Below are 17,058 nucleotides of genomic sequence, written 5' to 3' on the forward strand. Positions count from 1 at the left end.
ATACACACAAATATGTGAAAATGTTATTTAATTTTATTTTATATACACTATAGTTTCATTAAGACACAACTACATGATTATTTCAATATAATTACAGCTTCATTGTACAATATACACTCAAATATGTGAAATGTTATTTAGTTTCATTTTATATATACTGTAGTTTCATTTCACCACAACTACAGTATCATTTTGAAATAACTGCAGTTTCATTTGATAATATAAAAATAATACGTAAGACAGTGTTGGTTTAGACACACTGTAGTGTCACTTCGTTATAACTACAGAAACGACGCCGTTTTGACGCGCGGTGCATAATCGATTATGCACCTGCACTGCGGTGCACGATATAACGACTGGTACGATACTAGGTGCTCAGTTGTTATATTATAGACCGCGGTGCATAATCGATTATGCACCGCGGCCCATATACGGCGCCGTTTCTTTAAGTAAAGAAACGGCCCGCCGTTAGAGTTAATGGAGTCCGTTTGTTTGGTGTATTAAACACCAACTGACACTACAGTATATCCAAACCGACACTGCAGTTATATCAAAATGATACTGTAGTTATAGTGAAATGAAACTGCAGTGTATATAAACTGAAACTGAATAACATTTCACAGATTTGAGTGTATATTGTACAATGAAGCTGTAATTATATCAAAATGATCATGTAGTTGTGTTTTAATAAAACTATAGTGTATATAAAATAAAATTAAATAACATTTTCACATATTTGAGTCTATAAATATCGAAATGAAACTGTAGTTGTGTTCAACTGAAACTGCAGTGCATACAAAATGACACTGAATAACAGAGTTACTTTTTGCAAAAGGGTGCAAAACGACGAAAATAAACACTGTTAATTTTCATTTAAAAAAAAAACGCGCGGTGCATAATATAATTTGCCCTAGGTGCTATTACGGGCCGAATTACAAGGATAGGCCCATCATTTTGGGGTGCCCATAAGGGTCGGCCCATTATGTTCTTTGTTTAAATTTCAAATGTACTTATGTTTTGTAATTGGACCTAGCCCAATCAGTCCAACACAAAAACATTGGCAGGCCCTATGGAGGCTAGGTCCAATCACGTGAAATTGTATATATTTGAGATGTTAGGTAGCTTAATTATTTTTTTTTTCAGTGATTTAATTGCACTTTTAAGTTATTGGTTCTTTTCTTTGGTATTTTTTATTAATTTTAAATTTAATCTTTTTTGTGTTTAATAATACTTTAATGTAGTTTTTAAATGTATAATTTTTTTTATATATTAATATTAAATTTTATATTATAAATAACTTTAATCTAGTCTTGTTAAGTGTTAACTGAGTTAGACTATCAAGACACATAAAATGGACCAGGATAGGTATTGTTCTGTAGATCCAGATCCATATTGCAAGGTGAATCCATGTTCAAAATTCACAATTTAGATATTGAATTGAATGTTCCCAATTTTGTTAAATGTAAATTGCACAATTTACTTATTGAATATTTACAATTTACATACTAAATGTTCACAATTTTGTAAAAAGTAAATTGTGAACAATAAATATGTCAATTGTATATATAAATTGCGAACATCCAATATATAAATTGTAAATTTTGAATTCGAGTCCACCTTGCAAAGTGGACCTTGATCCATGGTATAACTTTTTTAAAGATTTAAAAAAAAAAAAAAAAAAAAACATTTTTGTACATTAAACGCCCCGAAACGCAAGCGAAGGCAAACATGAACCAATAATTACTCAAACACCCTTGTTTTGTGCGAACCAATTTATGGCATCATCATAATCCTCCAAAGAATTTCATCGGGAGTATTACTTTATTGGCACCGATCATTCTACCATCTGTCTCCCGCAACGATCGGATTTGGTCCACCAAAATCAAAATCTTTTAGAAAATTATAGGAAAAAACTTATCTTAAATTTCATTGCTGAAGGACGAGGCCGAATCGGGGCTCCGAATTGTAACTCTAGGGTTCAAAAGCTCCCGACAACTGGTAATCTTTCTTAAATGTTTCGCTCTTCTGTATTCATATTTGATTTTGAATTGGGAGGTTTTTGTATTTAATCATGAGACTTTTGTATTTTGGACTGATTTTGGTTTTATAGAACTTAGAAGCTGTATTTAGTTGAATTTGCCTTGTTTTGAGGTGATAATTGCTGCATATTTTGTGGTTAGATTATCCAGGTTATCAGGCAAAGCGTGCATACTTGGTTTGCAGCTGAACCTAGTGGATAACTAGGGTTTAGGTATTACTGATTTATGCATTGTACTTTAGGGTTATTATATGAATATAATGCCTGATTGTTATTTTTTCCCTTATTCGGAGGTAGTTTCTTACAGGGAAAAAAAAAATTCAATTGCAATTGTGTTGAGTGACTATTTGATTGGAAAAGAGAAATGAAATAAAGAATAGTAAGTTTTTCCCTCCCTTCATTCATTTTGCTGTGGAGTTGGGTGGATGAAGATTGAATTTGTTGAATTATTTGTATGGAGGAAGGTTAAGATATGACCATGTTTACTTGCTCGCTGATATTTTGTTACTGCATTAACTTGGTTTTACTGTATCAACATGGTTTTTTTAAGTGGTGAATTCTTTTGCTTTGAATTAAAATATTTGAATATGTTTGGTGTAAAAAAGTAGAATATTCAAATCTATATTGAAACAGTTGATTGAGAAAGCCCCTATGCATTATGTTGCTACTGGTTATAGGATTCCTGGAGACGTGAAGCGCAAAAGGAGTTAGGCTTTTGTGGTATTGAATCCAGTTTTGGTTCCATAATCTGACAAATGGATATGCACGAAGAATATCGAACTCAACATAGAAGGCTAGAGAATCCTGAGAGTGAAAGCTCTGTGAGTCAAGAAATTGTCAAAACTGAGGACTTTGTTTCTAAAATATCTCTTCAGGACACTGAAGAGTGTGACAAAAATTATTGTCTTAAGAGTGAAAAACACGAGTCCGAAGAGAGTGGGGTTGCGTCATCTCAATACAGCTTTACGGAGAAATATGAAAGGAAGGGTGACATTGGCCAAGGGCTTAAAACTGAAGAATACGCTTCTGAACATTTGAATCAAAATGGAACTTTTTTGTGCCATCACCTGGCTGAGTCTACAGCTTCTGGGATAGAGCTACCTCCTAGCTCAGAGAAGAAGAGTCATGAGAATGGAGACCCCTCAGTAGCTAAAACTGAGAATGGAGAATGTGAAGCCAATTTACCTCAGGGAACATGCAAGGAAAACTATGAGGATAACTTCTCTGTTGATCAGCAGATAGACAGAGCGAGAGATTCTTATACAGAATCATATCAAAGCACAATAGAAGATAATCCAAATAAATCTCCTCAAAAGCAATGCAAGTACTTCTCTTATGATGCACCACTTTATGGCGAAACTGGGATTTGGATACCTGTTTCTGTTCCTCCCTTGTCAGAAAGTGACCATGAAGAGTGGACTAGAGGTTTCTTCTCAAAAGAGGAATACTTTCCTGAAGAAGATATGGGTAGCATTGAGTGCTTCGGGGAAGATAAAGAGTTAACCATGTGGGATGTAGTGGTGGAAATGTTGTTGGTGGCAAGGGGGAAAGTCAGTACTTTAACCTCAGGTGATATTTGCAATATTTCATGGATATCCGGCCACCTCGTGGAGCAGGCTTGGAAAGAGATGGCTCAAACTCTCACAGAGGCTAATTTTGGTACTACTCGAGAACTTCTTGAGGCAGAGCCACCCAAATGGCTGCCTGATAGTGCAGCTTCTTCCTGTATGCTGTGTAGTGTTCGGTTTCACCCTATCATGTGCAGCAGGCATCACTGTCGCTTTTGTGGAGGAATATTTTGTGGTGACTGTACTAGAGGAAGGAGCCTATTGCCTGAGAAGTTTCGCACAGAACAACCACAGCGAGTGTGTGATGTATGCTCTGTACGTCTTCAGTCAGTCCAGGCATACTTAATGGATCAAGTAAGCCGTGCTGCACAGTTGCCAACCCATGATTTGACAGATCTCAGCACACTAAGGTCCTGGATAAATTTCCCATGGGGACAGTCAATGGAGTATGAAATTTACAAGGCTACCAACACAATTCGGAGCTATAATATGGTATGAATATGGCTTTCTTGTGCATAAATTGCATATTCTAGGTCTTCCCACTACTAATCATGTAAAACAAACTATACAGTGACTGTTCTAACTCGATAATATAATTTCTAATCAGTTAATTGAATTTGAATTCCAGCTACCTCTCACATGGTTAATCTTGTAGGTTCCTCTTACATTTTAAAACAACTTGATATGAACTTTAGTCTCACGTGTTTGAAAATTCTTGATACATATTGCTTTCAGACATCAATTTACCGGTTCACAAGATTGGGGATCTTCCTGATTAAATTAATCTGTTGGTAATATGTGAACCACTCTGATTGTTTGGAGTTTCAGGTTGGTTCTTTGGGGCATGAGAAGAGAATTCCAGAAGCTATTCTTCGTGGTGCTCATGGCCTTGCAATACTCACAGTAGTGAAAGTTGGAGTTATGGTTACGTACAACATTGGAACTGGACTGGTAGTTGCTCGGAGGGAAGATGGCTCGTGGTCTCCCCCCTCAGCCATTTCTTCTTTCGGTGTGGGATGGGGTGCTCAGGTGAAGTAACAAGTCATGCTTTTGCTGTGATTCATTGCTCCAATAGAATTATTAGAATTTTATTTATAGCGTATGCTTGCTGCCAAATTTTCATGCTGATGTTGGGTTTTTTCAACATTCAATCCTCTAGTTTGGAATACTTTCGTTTAACAGTTATTTTTTGTAAGCTTTAACACAATATCTGGTGTCTGGTCCAATCACTGCAAAGTTTCACTCAAGTACTCTCTGTGTGTGTTCCAATTTTGCCCTTGTAATGATATGATTTTTTTTTTTTCAATATGCATTCTGCAGGCTGGAGGAGAGCTGACTGACTTCATAATTGTTCTGCGAAGTAATGATGCTGTGAAGACATTTAGCAGTGAGGCACATATTTCAATTGGAGCAGGCGCGAGTGCAGCTGCAGGAGTCATTGGACGAACTGCTGAAGCGGGTGTACGTGCTGGTACTGGAGGCTATTCTGCTTGCTATACATATAGCTGCAGTAAAGGTACGTGTATTATAACTATTGTTTACTGATTGCTGATAAACATTTGTTTTTGCCTGATCTTAAAACATATTCGTTATTGTATGATTTGTATCGATCTGCTATGCAGGTGCCTTTGTCGGAGTTTCTCTAGAAGGGAGTGTGGTGACAACTCGGTCCCGAGAAAACTCAAGATTCTATGGCAGCCAGTCAGTAAGTGCCGCCGACATTCTTCTTGGCTCATGGCCGAGACCACCTGCTGCAGCCACCCTTTACCGCGCACTGGCAGAGTTATACCAGAAGCTTTGAGGAGTGCTGCTGATTCCCATTCCTTTAAGGATATGTAAATAGTTGTGTTGATTTCAACTGTATAGCAATTCTTTAGTTGAATGTAAAATTGTAAATAGCCTCCCTTGACTCAAATACTCTATATTGTGTGCAGTGCAGAATTTGCAGGAATGACTCCAACGAGTCTTCACTGATAAATTGAATGTCAATAATTTGAGGAAAAAAAGAAGAATTTGAATGATTAAATGATATATTTTCTGCTTGTGAATGTTGTTTAAAACAGCTCATGTATGATATCCCAAATCAGCAATTTCATCAAATACTTACAAAACGGGGAACTACATAAAAGTCACTTCCTCACCTTCAAGGGAAAGGAAGAAGAAAAAAGAATTTGAAGAAAAAAAATTACAAGAAGAAAATGGATACTCCCAACAAACAGGAGTTTAGGATAAAGCCATCAAATGAGCAATTCATAGTTCAATCTACGGTTTTCTTTTGGAAAAGAAGAAGAAAAAAGACAAAAAAAAAATTAACAAACAAAGAAATGCTCCTACTCTGTATTTTTACTCTGCCTTCAACACCTTATCTGCAACAAACCAGATTTTAAAAATTAATTATCACAATAGAATAATGCTGCATTTTTAAGGGATGGTGGGTGTACTTTACTATTTTGTTCGAATGATAAGTGGAAATGCTCTAGTGAGCCACAAATAGCTTGCAGTCTTGCACTATAACTTACCGAGTGTTGGAGTTCCCAAGAGTTAGCTCGAGATCATCAGTGATACATTCTTCATGAATTCGTTCTCCTTCCCATGGCTTAACTATACCCATAGCGTTGCTGCCAAACGCAAACTCAGCTTGAATTGCATCTGACATGGGTACATCAGCTGAACGGTCAAGAGCTGCTGCAACTGCGGGCGAGCATGTTCCACTCTGCCCTGGGGTCCACATTCGTGATCCACCATTTGATAGTGGCTCCTTAAAGCCAAATGGGTTTGGTGAGACAAGGCTAAATGTTGGGGATGAAGGTCCATCTTGTGGGGTTTGTACACCGGAAAGCCACCCGGAATCAGGTGGGGTTAGACAGCCAGGGCTTTGTGGGGTAGAAGATGGGAGGAAAGCATAATGTTGATTTGGCCATGCTGAATTGACCTTGGGGTCATCCCAATTATCATTCATTCTTGGTGTGCGGGCGGTAGGTGAGCTCAAAGGTGGAGTGACTGGAGCACTAATAGAACCCCCAGGGATGTACAGATGATGGGGTAACTTGGATGAAGAAGGTGATGAACCGGAAGAAAGATTTTTAAGCCAGGGAATAAGAGAGTTGGGATCAGTGTCATTGTTGTTATTGGTAATGTAGCGGGATGAAACTGGGCTAGGAAAGGAGGATGATGCAGGGCTTGGATTATAGGATGGACCTTGACTAGGCTGGTATGATGAGCAAGGGCTCACTGATACTGAACTGCCCATAATATCCATGCGTTCTGTAGGCTTGCATCCCTGTAGAAAAGATGAGATGATCAACACATTTAGAAAAGATAGGGAAGTCTGTAAATCTGTAATTAGATTTCATGAGTTACTTCCTCTAAGGATCATGCAAATCCACTGCAATTTCTAAATTTACTTCTATCATACAATCATGATCATTATGTTATGAAATCTTGCAAGAATCAGCTGTATATACCTTTAAAAAAAAATAAAAAAAAATTAATAGCTCTTTAAAACGGGATGCTACTGCAAAAGGCCAATTAATATAAGAACAATGCTACATCCACACAAATTTGTGTATATTTACATGGTTTTATTTTAATTCGTGATAAAATAGGTGTGACCATGAATATAAGAAGGTAGTGTTGAATCAAAATTGTCACTCTAGGTGAAACCCGGCTTGTGACCCTAGCTAGCTAGCAAAGGATCACGAGAAAATAAAGCAGCTTAGGTTGCCCATAGCTGACCAGGGCTCAAACCAAGATAACCCAACAAACAGCTCCCATGGAGAGTTGAACTCGGAACTCTTGTAGTTATCAAGTCAACTGTCCGACCAACTTGATAAATCAAAATCTATAATATAATATGATGGTCAAAAAGTAAATAATATATTAACATAAATGGTAAATTGGGGCATTGGCCTAAAAATATAACACAATTTTACCTCAATTAACTGCCTTCCCACATTTTTTTTTCATTTCCCTTTATAGCTCTTATCCACTTATCCATCAACCAAATAAAAATAAAAATAAAAATTTGAAAATTTTACATTGCAGCCATCTTGTCAAAAGACAAGTGTGACCGACTGAAATTCCCACTGATTTTATCCATAGAGGTACTAAAACAACTCAGCCTTGAAGGGGGTCTGAACTAGGACTAATTTAGAAAACAGATGAAGTGGGATTATCCAAAAAAGTAGCTTTTTCCATTTATGTTCAATCCTATTATGATTCCTCCCCAACCACCACTGTTGCAATATAATAATGAAAAAGAGCTCAATATGCTCACAAACTGGACACAGCCCAGATATGCAGAGCCCAGAAGAAAAAAGAATACTAATAAAGCACACCACCACCATATCACTATCAACATGAGCAATATGTGTTACCCTGCCATCCCAACAGCCTTTGAAAAAAGGATATGCATACCTCATAATAATGTCAACTCTATGATTATACACGCTACCTCATCTACAGCTTTACCCTCACCCAATCTAAACAATAATATGTTCACACGCTCTACAGCCTCAACTAATAAGCATTACTTGTAATAATAATCAAACGGAATCCAAAGATTTGCTATCTGCTTTCCCTCATATCTTAATCATGCATTATCAACTTTATGACAACAAGTAACAATATGTTTATTATATCAACCCCCACAATTCAAGAACAGCAAAGGCCCACAAATTGACTAAGGATACTCCACCGCAAATCCCATTAAATCCAACACTTGAGTTCAGATGCAAAAAGGAGCACCATTACACCCAGACTTTTGGACGGGGGAAAAGTCGGAATTCACACTACCTATATTCCTAACTGCAAATACCCAAATTGGCCCTCCATGGAATTTTCTAGTTTCTACTACTCATTTACTGTAGCTTGACAAGGTCATCGTCTACCTATTCTAGCAAGTACGGACAGGCCCAGAAGTCAGAGAAGTCACCTGTACCGAGCTCTGAGCAATCAGAGAACGGTAAAAATTTCTACCCCGGGAGAGAATTCAGGACAGCTAAAAAGACCATACTGTCCACCATCTGAACAGATTGGATCTCTCCAACGGCCAAATAGTCGAAGATTAAGGAGGGAGAGCAGAGGGTCATTTTCGTCTTTTAAGGGGTGCATGGTTAAAAGGTGAAACGTCCAGAGGTAAAAATACGGAGTGTCAATTTACAGAGCGAATAATACGAGACAGGGGAATCCATTGATGTTCGTGCGGAAAACTAAAATGGAAATGAAAATTCATCCGCCTAAAAGCGATCTATCGTGCGCCTGGTGCACAGGAACCAGACAATCTCAACCATCCGTCATTATGTGAAAAAGATCCTCGAGCTGTGATTGAACTGGAGAAGCTGTGATTAAACAATGTTCCCTCGATTAATGAACACAGTGACACTCCTACTGACCTGATCAACACGCGCCGGAACTACAAACCGCGCATTTTAACATCACAGTGAACCGGAAAATTCAACGAGTACACAGTACACAAGACCAAATCAACACCTCGTCGCCGCGATTCCTCACCGACCGAGCTAACATGCACTCCCAATAAAGCGCACTTTAGCATCCATAGGCAGGCATCAGACTCTCTTCGCTAGACATAAAACATAGATACCTCTACTCCACCTCTACTCCTCTAGGCCTATGAATGAAATCCTACTCCGCATAGATCACACAGATCTAAACCACCGGCGCAAGTTATCCCAGCTAACTTACGCCCAACAATAACCAGACCTGCACAATTTTCATCACCTGAACGAATAAAAATATTTGTCTCCATATACTGATATCACTTACCTTTCTGTAAGTAGTTCCGTCTTCTTCGACGATCCATCCAGCTTCCTTACACAGCGCTTTGAGCACCTCGTTGTTGTCGCAGTGCTTGGGGAGCTTGTAGTTGCCGTACATTCGGAGTCCGGCGAAGATCTTAGCGGCGATCGCCCTCCTCCGCCGCTCCCTCCGCTTGTTGTTCTCCCTCTCCTTCCACGTCGGCAGCCTTGTCCCCGACGTCATCTCGCGGCGCCGTCCGTTCCTCTTCTCCGACGAGACCGGCCGGCGGGGTTCCTAACCGAATAAAATAGCAAGTCGACGACGACGAAGACACCTGGACCGACCGGCAGCTAAATAAAAGTCATTAAAGGAGGTGAAGCAGTTAGCAGTGTATATATTTAAGGTGGAGAAGAATTGCCACTAAAGGGGGAGGAAATTACGGAAATGCCATTTTGAAAATATAATTAATTATTTAATCGCACATGTCCTGGGAATGCGGGTCGTGCACGTGTTGCGTCTTTTCTTTTAAAAGAGGGTGGGGCGGTTAGGGTGTAGAGGTAGCTGCTGGGAAAGAGAGTTTTTACACTATGCGTGTCCGGAACGACACCGTATAGTAAACGCGTGTTCTATTCACGGGCGCGGATCTAGAATGTTTTTGGGCAATTTAACGGATTACTTTCCCAATTAACACAATTTATACTTTTGACATTAATTAATATTACACTATTTCTAGAGATCAAAATAAATTACTAAATAAGTTATATATATATATATATATATATATATATATAATCTTCTACTTCTTACTATTACTTATACTAACATAAGTGCTATAGGCTAATTGAAATCATTGAGCTACTCCGACTTTCGGACTCACCTAGTTACTGATCATCTCTTATTCTTTTAATTTAAAATTAATTTTAAAATCTAATAATTGTATACAAAAATAGTTTAGATGTAACTTAAATAGAAATTAATATAATTTGTAAATTCAATAATAATTTTAAATAAATAAATAATTTATACAAAATTAATTGAAAGTTTAAAAATTCAATCGCATTCAAGAGTTAATTTTTTTGGTAGTGGGACATTCAAGAGTTGATATTAATACATATATTGCAAATCAGGTATACAATGTACTAATTACTAATACGTTTTTCTAAATATGTGTGTGAATGTGGGGGTGGGGTGCTTAACTGGCCCTTGTGGTCCACCAAGTCTAATTTGCTCCTTTACTATCAGAGCGACACGATACAAATATACTTCACACTATTACTTGTACTAATACAAGTAAGACTGATCGAAGCCATTAAGCTACTCTAACTTCCTAAACTGATCAAGTTAACAATCATCTTTTGTTCTTTCAATCAATACATTCTCATCTCCAATTATATATTCACTTCATAGCATAACTTTGGACCCATACTTTGTCTAATTTACTCCATCAAGAACTAATAAAAATGATATGTCACGAAAGTCGTAATAAGGTTGCAATCAAACGATTTGGAGAATGATTTTAAAAAATGGCAACATACTTAAACTATCAAAAGTAAATATTTATTTAAAAAATAACACACAAAACTCATTGAAAAAACAAAAGGTTGAATACATTTTTTTTTAATGTAATTATGTATATACTGACTACTACCTTAGTTTGTAGCCATAGAAAAAGTCCCCTCTCATCGTTATTGTGGGCCTTGTGTCACCTGCGCACGTCTATATTACATTGCATTAAGACAGGGAGCATTGATCTCGAATGTTTAAGAATTGAACGTGTCAAAAGGTTACTTTTGGGCCCAAAATGCATTAATTGTTGGGTCATTACAAAAATATAATCCTTAGTAAAATGATGGGGCTTTGTCATTTTGAATTGATATAGGGAGAAACTAACCTCAGCCATTTTGACTCTATAAACTCGTCTCCGGACTAAGTCGTTATATCGTCCACTGCAGTGCATAATCAATTATACACCGCGCGTCAAAACGATGTCGTTTCTACAGTTATAACAGAGTGATACTACAGTGTGTCTAAACTGACACTGTCCCACGTATTATTTTTATATTATCAAATGAAACTGTAGTTATATCGAAATGATACTGTAGTTGTGGTGAAATGAAACTACAGTATATATAAAATGAAACTTAATAACATTTCACATATTTGAATGTATATTGTACAATGAAGCTGTAATTATATCGAAATGATCACGTAGTTGTGTTTTAATGAAACTATAGTGTATATAAAATAAAATTAAATAACATTTTCACATATTTGAGTGTATAAATATTGAATGAAACTATAGTTATATCGAAATGAATTTGTAATTGTGTTGAACTGAAATTGTAGTGTTTACAAAATGAAACTGAAGAACAAAGTTATTTTTTGCGAAGATTCTGTTTCTTTTCATTAAATAAAACGACGTCGTTTTGATGCGCCGTGCATGATCGATCATGCACTGCGGTGCACGATATAATTTGCGCTACAGACCTTAACCCAGCTAAAGAGTTGAACCTAAATTTAGACGGTAAGTTATTTTGTGGACCCAGGTCCACTTTAAATCCAAAAATATATAATTTATATACTGAATATTCACAATTTTTATATATTAAATGTTCACAATTTACATACTGATAAATTGTGAACATTCAGTATATAAATTGTGCATTTTAACCATGGTCCACCTTGTAAGTTGGAAGGTGGACCCGAGTCCATGACATAACTGTCCAATTTAGACCATCAATATTCATGGTAGGAATTGAAAATCCTCCATGTCATCAAAAATAAGTCTTGAGTAAAATTTCTTATCCATTCGACCAATGTCTTTAGAGTTTTTTTTTTTTTTTTTTTTTTTTTTTCATTATCTCATTAAGAAGTGAAAAAAAGGCATGTAATTTGTGGTGCAAGGTTGGTGTAGCTACTAGTATTATGTTAGAGTTTTTAATGGTTTATACAAGTTATCATTGTGCTGGAATAAGGGGTCAAGCTTACACAGGTTTAATTCACTGGTATAATTTGCAGTATTTAAAAAAAGAAATCAATGTTCAAATTTTGATAGTGGCAGTATATGAATTATGTTCAAAGTGGACAGATCTCTTGTGCACTGCTAAGTCATTAACTCACTGTAATTTAAAGGGTATATTTTACATCCTCCCAAATGCTAAGTTCATTGATAATGTTTCTAGAGTTCTTCCTCTTTTTTTTTTTCTTTTTTTTTTTTGGGTTTTATCTGATTGCGACCTTCCTAATCTTATTTATTGTTGTAGTTGTTGAAAGCCAATAGTATTACTAGTAATTTTTTTCCTTCAAAATTTTAAGAAATCAACATACAACAGATTTTTTTTTTTTTTTTTTTTAATGAGAGAACTACAAAATTAGCACTCAAGAGTATGTGTACATTGGATAAACTTTGTGAGATCAGTTCGACTAAAAGAGTGTTGACAAGAATCAGATTCATGACTTTCTTGTATGTGAATTATATTCTACCCACTCAGTCATCCTGTTTGGGGTAGAATTATAATTTTGAACTATTATGTAAGTTATGAATTAGTAATTAATTTGTCCAAGATACGTAAAGAAATGAGATATAAAATAATGATTTTTTGTTAATATTATACCGATAATATGTTTTTTTTAGTACTATTGACTCAATGTAATATATGTTCATATATACTTTTTTAAATTATTGAAGGACAAAGAGTTAATGTCTCCACTGAGATAATATGTTAGTAACTGTGTTGTCTAGATAATAATAATAATAATAATAATAATTATTATTATTATTATTATTATTATTATTATTATTATTATTATTATTATTATTATTATACACCTAGGTTGATACTAAACTGATGCGATATGAAACGTAACTAAGGATAAGAGATCATTACCTAAACTAATATCAAATTGAAGTGATATCATAAATAAATAGAAATCGCAAGAAACACAATCAAATGTATACGAAGGACAAAGAATTGCTACTTTACAATCATACCAAACTTATCCGAACCTAATACTACTTGCTATTGGACCCAATATATGACAAATGTAAATAAATAAATAAACACACACATTACATATTTACATATGGCTAAATCAATTGTTATTGATCCGTGTCTTAGGTTAAGAGTGATGTTGGGTTCTAAGCGATCTTGATGATAAAAAAAAATGTAAAAATTGAATAAATATAAACGCTACAATGATTAATAATTATTAGATTTGTTGGTAGGTCATCAGTGAATCTGTCTCATTTTACATGTCATACTTATTACTCATTAGTTAAGTTATTTTTTTTTTTGTCTATTTTCTTTAGTATTTGTTACTTATTTTTAAATTTAATTTTTTATATTTAATAATATCTTTAGTGTAATTTTTAAATATATAAATTTTGTCATACTAATACTAAATTTAATATTATAAAAAATTAAACTAAAAATAATTTTCAATCAACCTCGTTAATTTAACCAGACACATCATATTTGATGGGGGGGGTATTCCATAAGTTCATAGTTCACACGCATACCAATTATTACAACACCTACCTCACCCTCCCACCGCTCTCCACTATCAAAATGGTAAACCGTAAACCAATTCCCTGAAGGCTGAAGAGGTCTTTTGGAAAGTGACGTTTCTGCTCTGTATGTTAAGCTGTATCTCTATCAATTTATCAATTTTTGTACTTGATGCAGTTTGTAATGCATATCATTGTCTTATCATATATATTTATATGAAATTTGGTATAAAATATTTGATACAAGTAATTTTTCTACAAAATATATTTGTTTAAAATATCAAATCAGGGTGTTAAGGGTACACATTTTTCAAAATATTATATGTATGAATGATATGATTATGTTTCAAGACTGAAATTTGATTCTTTTGCTTGAAGAAAAGGGGAAGGTGACAAGTTTAACGACTTTGAAATATATGTTTGAAAGAAATTGACTTTCTTTACAGTTGCTTCTTTTTCTCCTCCTTTCTTCTTCTTCTTCTTCTTCTTCTTCTTCTTCTTCATTCTGTTAGTCTTTTAACTATTTTCTGTTGTTTGTATTGTGCGAGCAGAGAGAGGCAAGCTTGTGTTTGATGGTTTTCCAGTTTTAATGGGGGTTCTGAAGAGTGTGGCTTTGTGATGTTTTTGCTGATAAAGATTGAATTGATTGGAGATGGTGGGTACCTGTAAGTTGACTTTTTGAGATTTGCTTTGAGGGAATCTTTAATGATTATTTGGGAAGGGGACTGGTGGTCCTGGACTAGTGGTGGAGTTCATGAGAAGTTTGGAATTTTACTAATGGAAGTTTCATTGGATTGATACTGCAGAAACACTTTGAGCTCACAGGCATCTTGTGATTTTTGTGGTTTTTTTGATCGAAGATTTGAAGTGTAGGAGGAGGTTAGAAATGGTTCAAGAAAGCATATTGGTTTCATCTTTGAATTGATTTGGTTCTGCTTTTAAGTTTTATCAGTTGGGATTTATTTGTCTTGGGTCTCAGTTATGATGGATGAAGATCCTTGTAGCATCAATGCTTTGCCTCCTTTCATTGCCAAGACTTATGAAATGGTGGATGATTCCTCCACCGATTCTATTGTCTCCTGGAGTCAGAACAACAAGAGTTTTGTTGTCTGGAACCCTCCCGAATTCGCCCGGGATTTGCTGCCCAGATTCTTCAAGCACAATAACTTCTCCAGCTTCATCAGACAGCTGAATACTTATGTATGGATATCATACTTTTGTTCATGAATTTGTTTGATCTTGGTTTGATAGACTAATTTTGTGTTGATTGTATTTGTATTATCTTGGTTCGATAGACTATTTTTGTCTTTTTGAGTGATGAGGGAAACCTGCAGCCACAACCCGAAGTGTGCGTCAGGTAAATCCCGCCTTGTGAGCCTAGCTGACAAAAGACCCCATAGCTGACCGGCTTAAAGTCTTAAACCAAGAAGGTCAATAGGCTGCTCTTGTTGGGAGTCAAACTTATAACCTTGTGGTTACCAAATCAAGTAGTCTGACCAATTTGGTTGGTTTGATCTTGGTTTGATAGACTATTCTTGTATTGATTGAATCTATGTGATCTTGGTTTGATAGACTAATCTTGTATTGATTGAATCTATGTGTTCTTGGTTTGATAGACTAATCTTGTGTTGATTGAATCTATGTGTTCTTGGTTTGATAGACTAATCTTGTGTTGATTGAATCTATGTGATCTTGGTTTGATAGAGTGTTGATTTCTCATGCTCGATTTATCTCTCTTGTTAATCAGGGATTCAAGAAAGTTGATCCTGAAAACTGGGAATTTGCAAATGATGACTTTGTTAGAGGTGAGCCACACCTTTTGAAGAACATCCACAGGCGCAAGCCGGTTTACAGTCATTCTGCCCAGAATCTTCATGGCCATTCATCTCCATTAACTGAATCAGAAAGACGAAGATATAAGGATGATATTGAAAAGCTGAGGCGTGATAAGGAATTGCTTCAATCAGAACTAGAAAGACACGTAGAGGATCAGCGAGGACTTGAGCTGGAACTAGAACGGGTAGCTGAGCGTCTAAGTGATGCAGAAAAACAGCAAAAGAGCATGTTATCATCCTTAGCTCGGGCGTTGGATAAACCAGAGCTCGCATTAGGCCTCGTGCCACAATCACCACTGCCTTACAGAAAGAGAAGGCTGCTGGGAAATAGTAACCTTCACGACGAAACAGCCATGGCAGATACTCAATCGAGCTCCTCTCAACACTTGGACAAGCTGTTAGATCAGCTGGAGTCTTCTTTGATCTTCTGGGATAATATATTACAAGACGTTGCTCAAACTGAATTGGATGATGAATCTAGGCGTTGTGCAGATAGCCCCGCTATATCATACACACAGCTAAATGCAGATACTATAACAGCTAACACTCGTGGGATCGATATGAACTCTGAGCCTAACGCAAGCCCTCTTCTCGAAGTACCCGGGACTGTCACAAATGCGCCAACAGGAGTAAACGATGTGTTCTGGGAACAGTTCCTCACCGAGAATCCTGGTTCTTCCAATGTATCACAAGTACAGCAAGAAAGGAAAGATCTCGATGCCAAAAAAGGGGAAAATGATCCAGTTAACCACAAGAAACTTTGGAGGAGCATGAAAAATGTGAACATAAATAGCCTTGATGAACAGTTGGAGCATAATGCACCAGCAGAGATAAGATAAATGTGATACGTTTTGTAATCGTGAATTTAGTCTGTATAGTACAGTCTTTTGTAATATTCTTTCGAGCCTTGTATATAGAACCGGTTTTTCTGATCAACGAGTAGTTAGACAATACTAGACATGATTTTCTTAGATTTAGTACTATCATTGTGCAGTGCTGATATAGTGTCTGATATGGTTCTTGTGTAGCCATGAGCATTGAGGCTTAAAAAGAAACAAAATGAAAATTTGAAGTGGCCAAGTTCATAGCTATAGGAAGTTAAAGGACTTCCTCTGCAAAAAACCTTAGATATATATCATTGGCCTTGTCCACAAAAATAAAATTTTCTCACCCTCAGGGCCTCACATTCCAACCAGATAGGATAATAAAAGGGTAAATCTAGTCGTCTTGCCTCGTCTAGGGACAATGCGTTCTTGGCCTACTTCCAACGTGATTACTTTGAAAAAACTAGAGTGCTCAAATCACTAAGCTCTGTATATATTAGTAGCAAATAACATTATAGGATTTCTTTTA

General features: G+C 36.2%; 3 protein-coding genes across 12 annotated transcripts; 2 read left to right on the forward strand and 1 right to left on the reverse strand.

The window, feature by feature from the left end:
• Nucleotides 1-1,837: 1,837 nt before the first annotated feature.
• Nucleotides 1,838-5,584, forward strand: LOC109165182. Its single transcript, XM_019313834.1, has 5 exons — nt 1,838-1,998; nt 2,716-4,098; nt 4,435-4,635; nt 4,927-5,122; nt 5,229-5,584. The coding sequence occupies exons 2-5, from the start codon at nt 2,794-2,796 to the stop codon at nt 5,405-5,407; spliced, it is 1,881 nt and encodes a 626-aa protein (XP_019169379.1). The 5' UTR covers nt 1,838-1,998; nt 2,716-2,793; the 3' UTR covers nt 5,408-5,584.
• A 93-nt stretch (nt 5,585-5,677) lies between these two features.
• On the reverse strand, nt 5,678-9,871 carry LOC109165188 (BES1/BZR1 homolog protein 4-like). Of its 2 annotated transcripts, none has more exons than XM_019313849.1 (3): nt 9,391-9,871; nt 6,056-6,886; nt 5,678-6,025 (listed from the first exon to the last, which is right to left on the reverse strand). In XM_019313849.1, exons 1-2 carry the CDS (start codon nt 9,604-9,606, stop codon nt 6,122-6,124), a joined length of 981 nt encoding a protein of 326 aa, XP_019169394.1. In that variant the 5' UTR covers nt 9,607-9,871; the 3' UTR covers nt 5,678-6,025; nt 6,056-6,121. The 2 variants fall into 2 exon arrangements, with proteins under 2 accessions (XP_019169394.1, XP_019169393.1); XM_019313848.1 differs by having other exon boundaries at nt 5,678-5,972; nt 6,126-6,886; nt 9,391-9,870.
• Nucleotides 9,872-13,892: 4,021 nt separating this feature from the next.
• On the forward strand, nt 13,893-16,682 carry LOC109165186 (heat stress transcription factor A-4c). Of its 9 annotated transcripts, none has more exons than XM_019313844.1 (4): nt 13,893-13,997; nt 14,422-14,535; nt 14,677-15,070; nt 15,618-16,682. In XM_019313844.1, the coding sequence occupies exons 3-4, from the start codon at nt 14,852-14,854 to the stop codon at nt 16,542-16,544; spliced, it is 1,146 nt and encodes a 381-aa protein (XP_019169389.1). In that variant the 5' UTR covers nt 13,893-13,997; nt 14,422-14,535; nt 14,677-14,851; the 3' UTR covers nt 16,545-16,682. The 9 variants fall into 9 exon arrangements, with proteins under 9 accessions (XP_019169389.1, XP_019169383.1, XP_019169385.1 ...); XM_019313845.1 differs by lacking the exon at nt 13,893-13,997 and having other exon boundaries at nt 14,287-14,535; nt 14,677-14,749; nt 14,850-15,070; XM_019313846.1 differs by lacking the exon at nt 13,893-13,997 and having other exon boundaries at nt 14,288-14,525; nt 14,677-14,749; nt 14,850-15,070.
• The last annotated feature ends 376 nt before the right edge of the window (nt 16,683-17,058 follow it).

The sequence above is a fragment of the Ipomoea nil genome, unplaced genomic scaffold (assembly GCF_001879475.1).
Source record: "Ipomoea nil cultivar Tokyo-kokei standard unplaced genomic scaffold, Asagao_1.1 scaffold3069, whole genome shotgun sequence".
NCBI classification, from domain to species: domain Eukaryota; kingdom Viridiplantae; phylum Streptophyta; class Magnoliopsida; order Solanales; family Convolvulaceae; genus Ipomoea; species Ipomoea nil.

Coding starts and splice junctions, on each gene's coding strand:
- LOC109165186 (XM_019313838.1), top strand. CDS start 14,852: ATGATGGATGAAGATCCTTGTAGCATCAATGCTTTGCCTCCTTTCATT. Junction 15,071..15,617: donor TCAGACAGCTGAATACTTAT/GTATGGATATCA, acceptor CTTGTTAATCAG/GGATTCAAGAAAGTTGATCC.
- LOC109165182 (XM_019313834.1), top strand. CDS start 2,794: ATGGATATGCACGAAGAATATCGAACTCAACATAGAAGGCTAGAGAAT. Junction 4,099..4,434: donor CAATTCGGAGCTATAATATG/GTATGAATATGG, acceptor TTGGAGTTTCAG/GTTGGTTCTTTGGGGCATGA. Junction 4,636..4,926: donor GTGTGGGATGGGGTGCTCAG/GTGAAGTAACAA, acceptor TGCATTCTGCAG/GCTGGAGGAGAGCTGACTGA.
- LOC109165188 (XM_019313849.1), bottom strand. CDS start 9,606: ATGACGTCGGGGACAAGGCTGCCGACGTGGAAGGAGAGGGAGAACAAC. Junction 6,887..9,390: donor ACGGAACTACTTACAGAAAG/GTAAGTGATATC, acceptor TCTTTTCTACAG/GGATGCAAGCCTACAGAACG.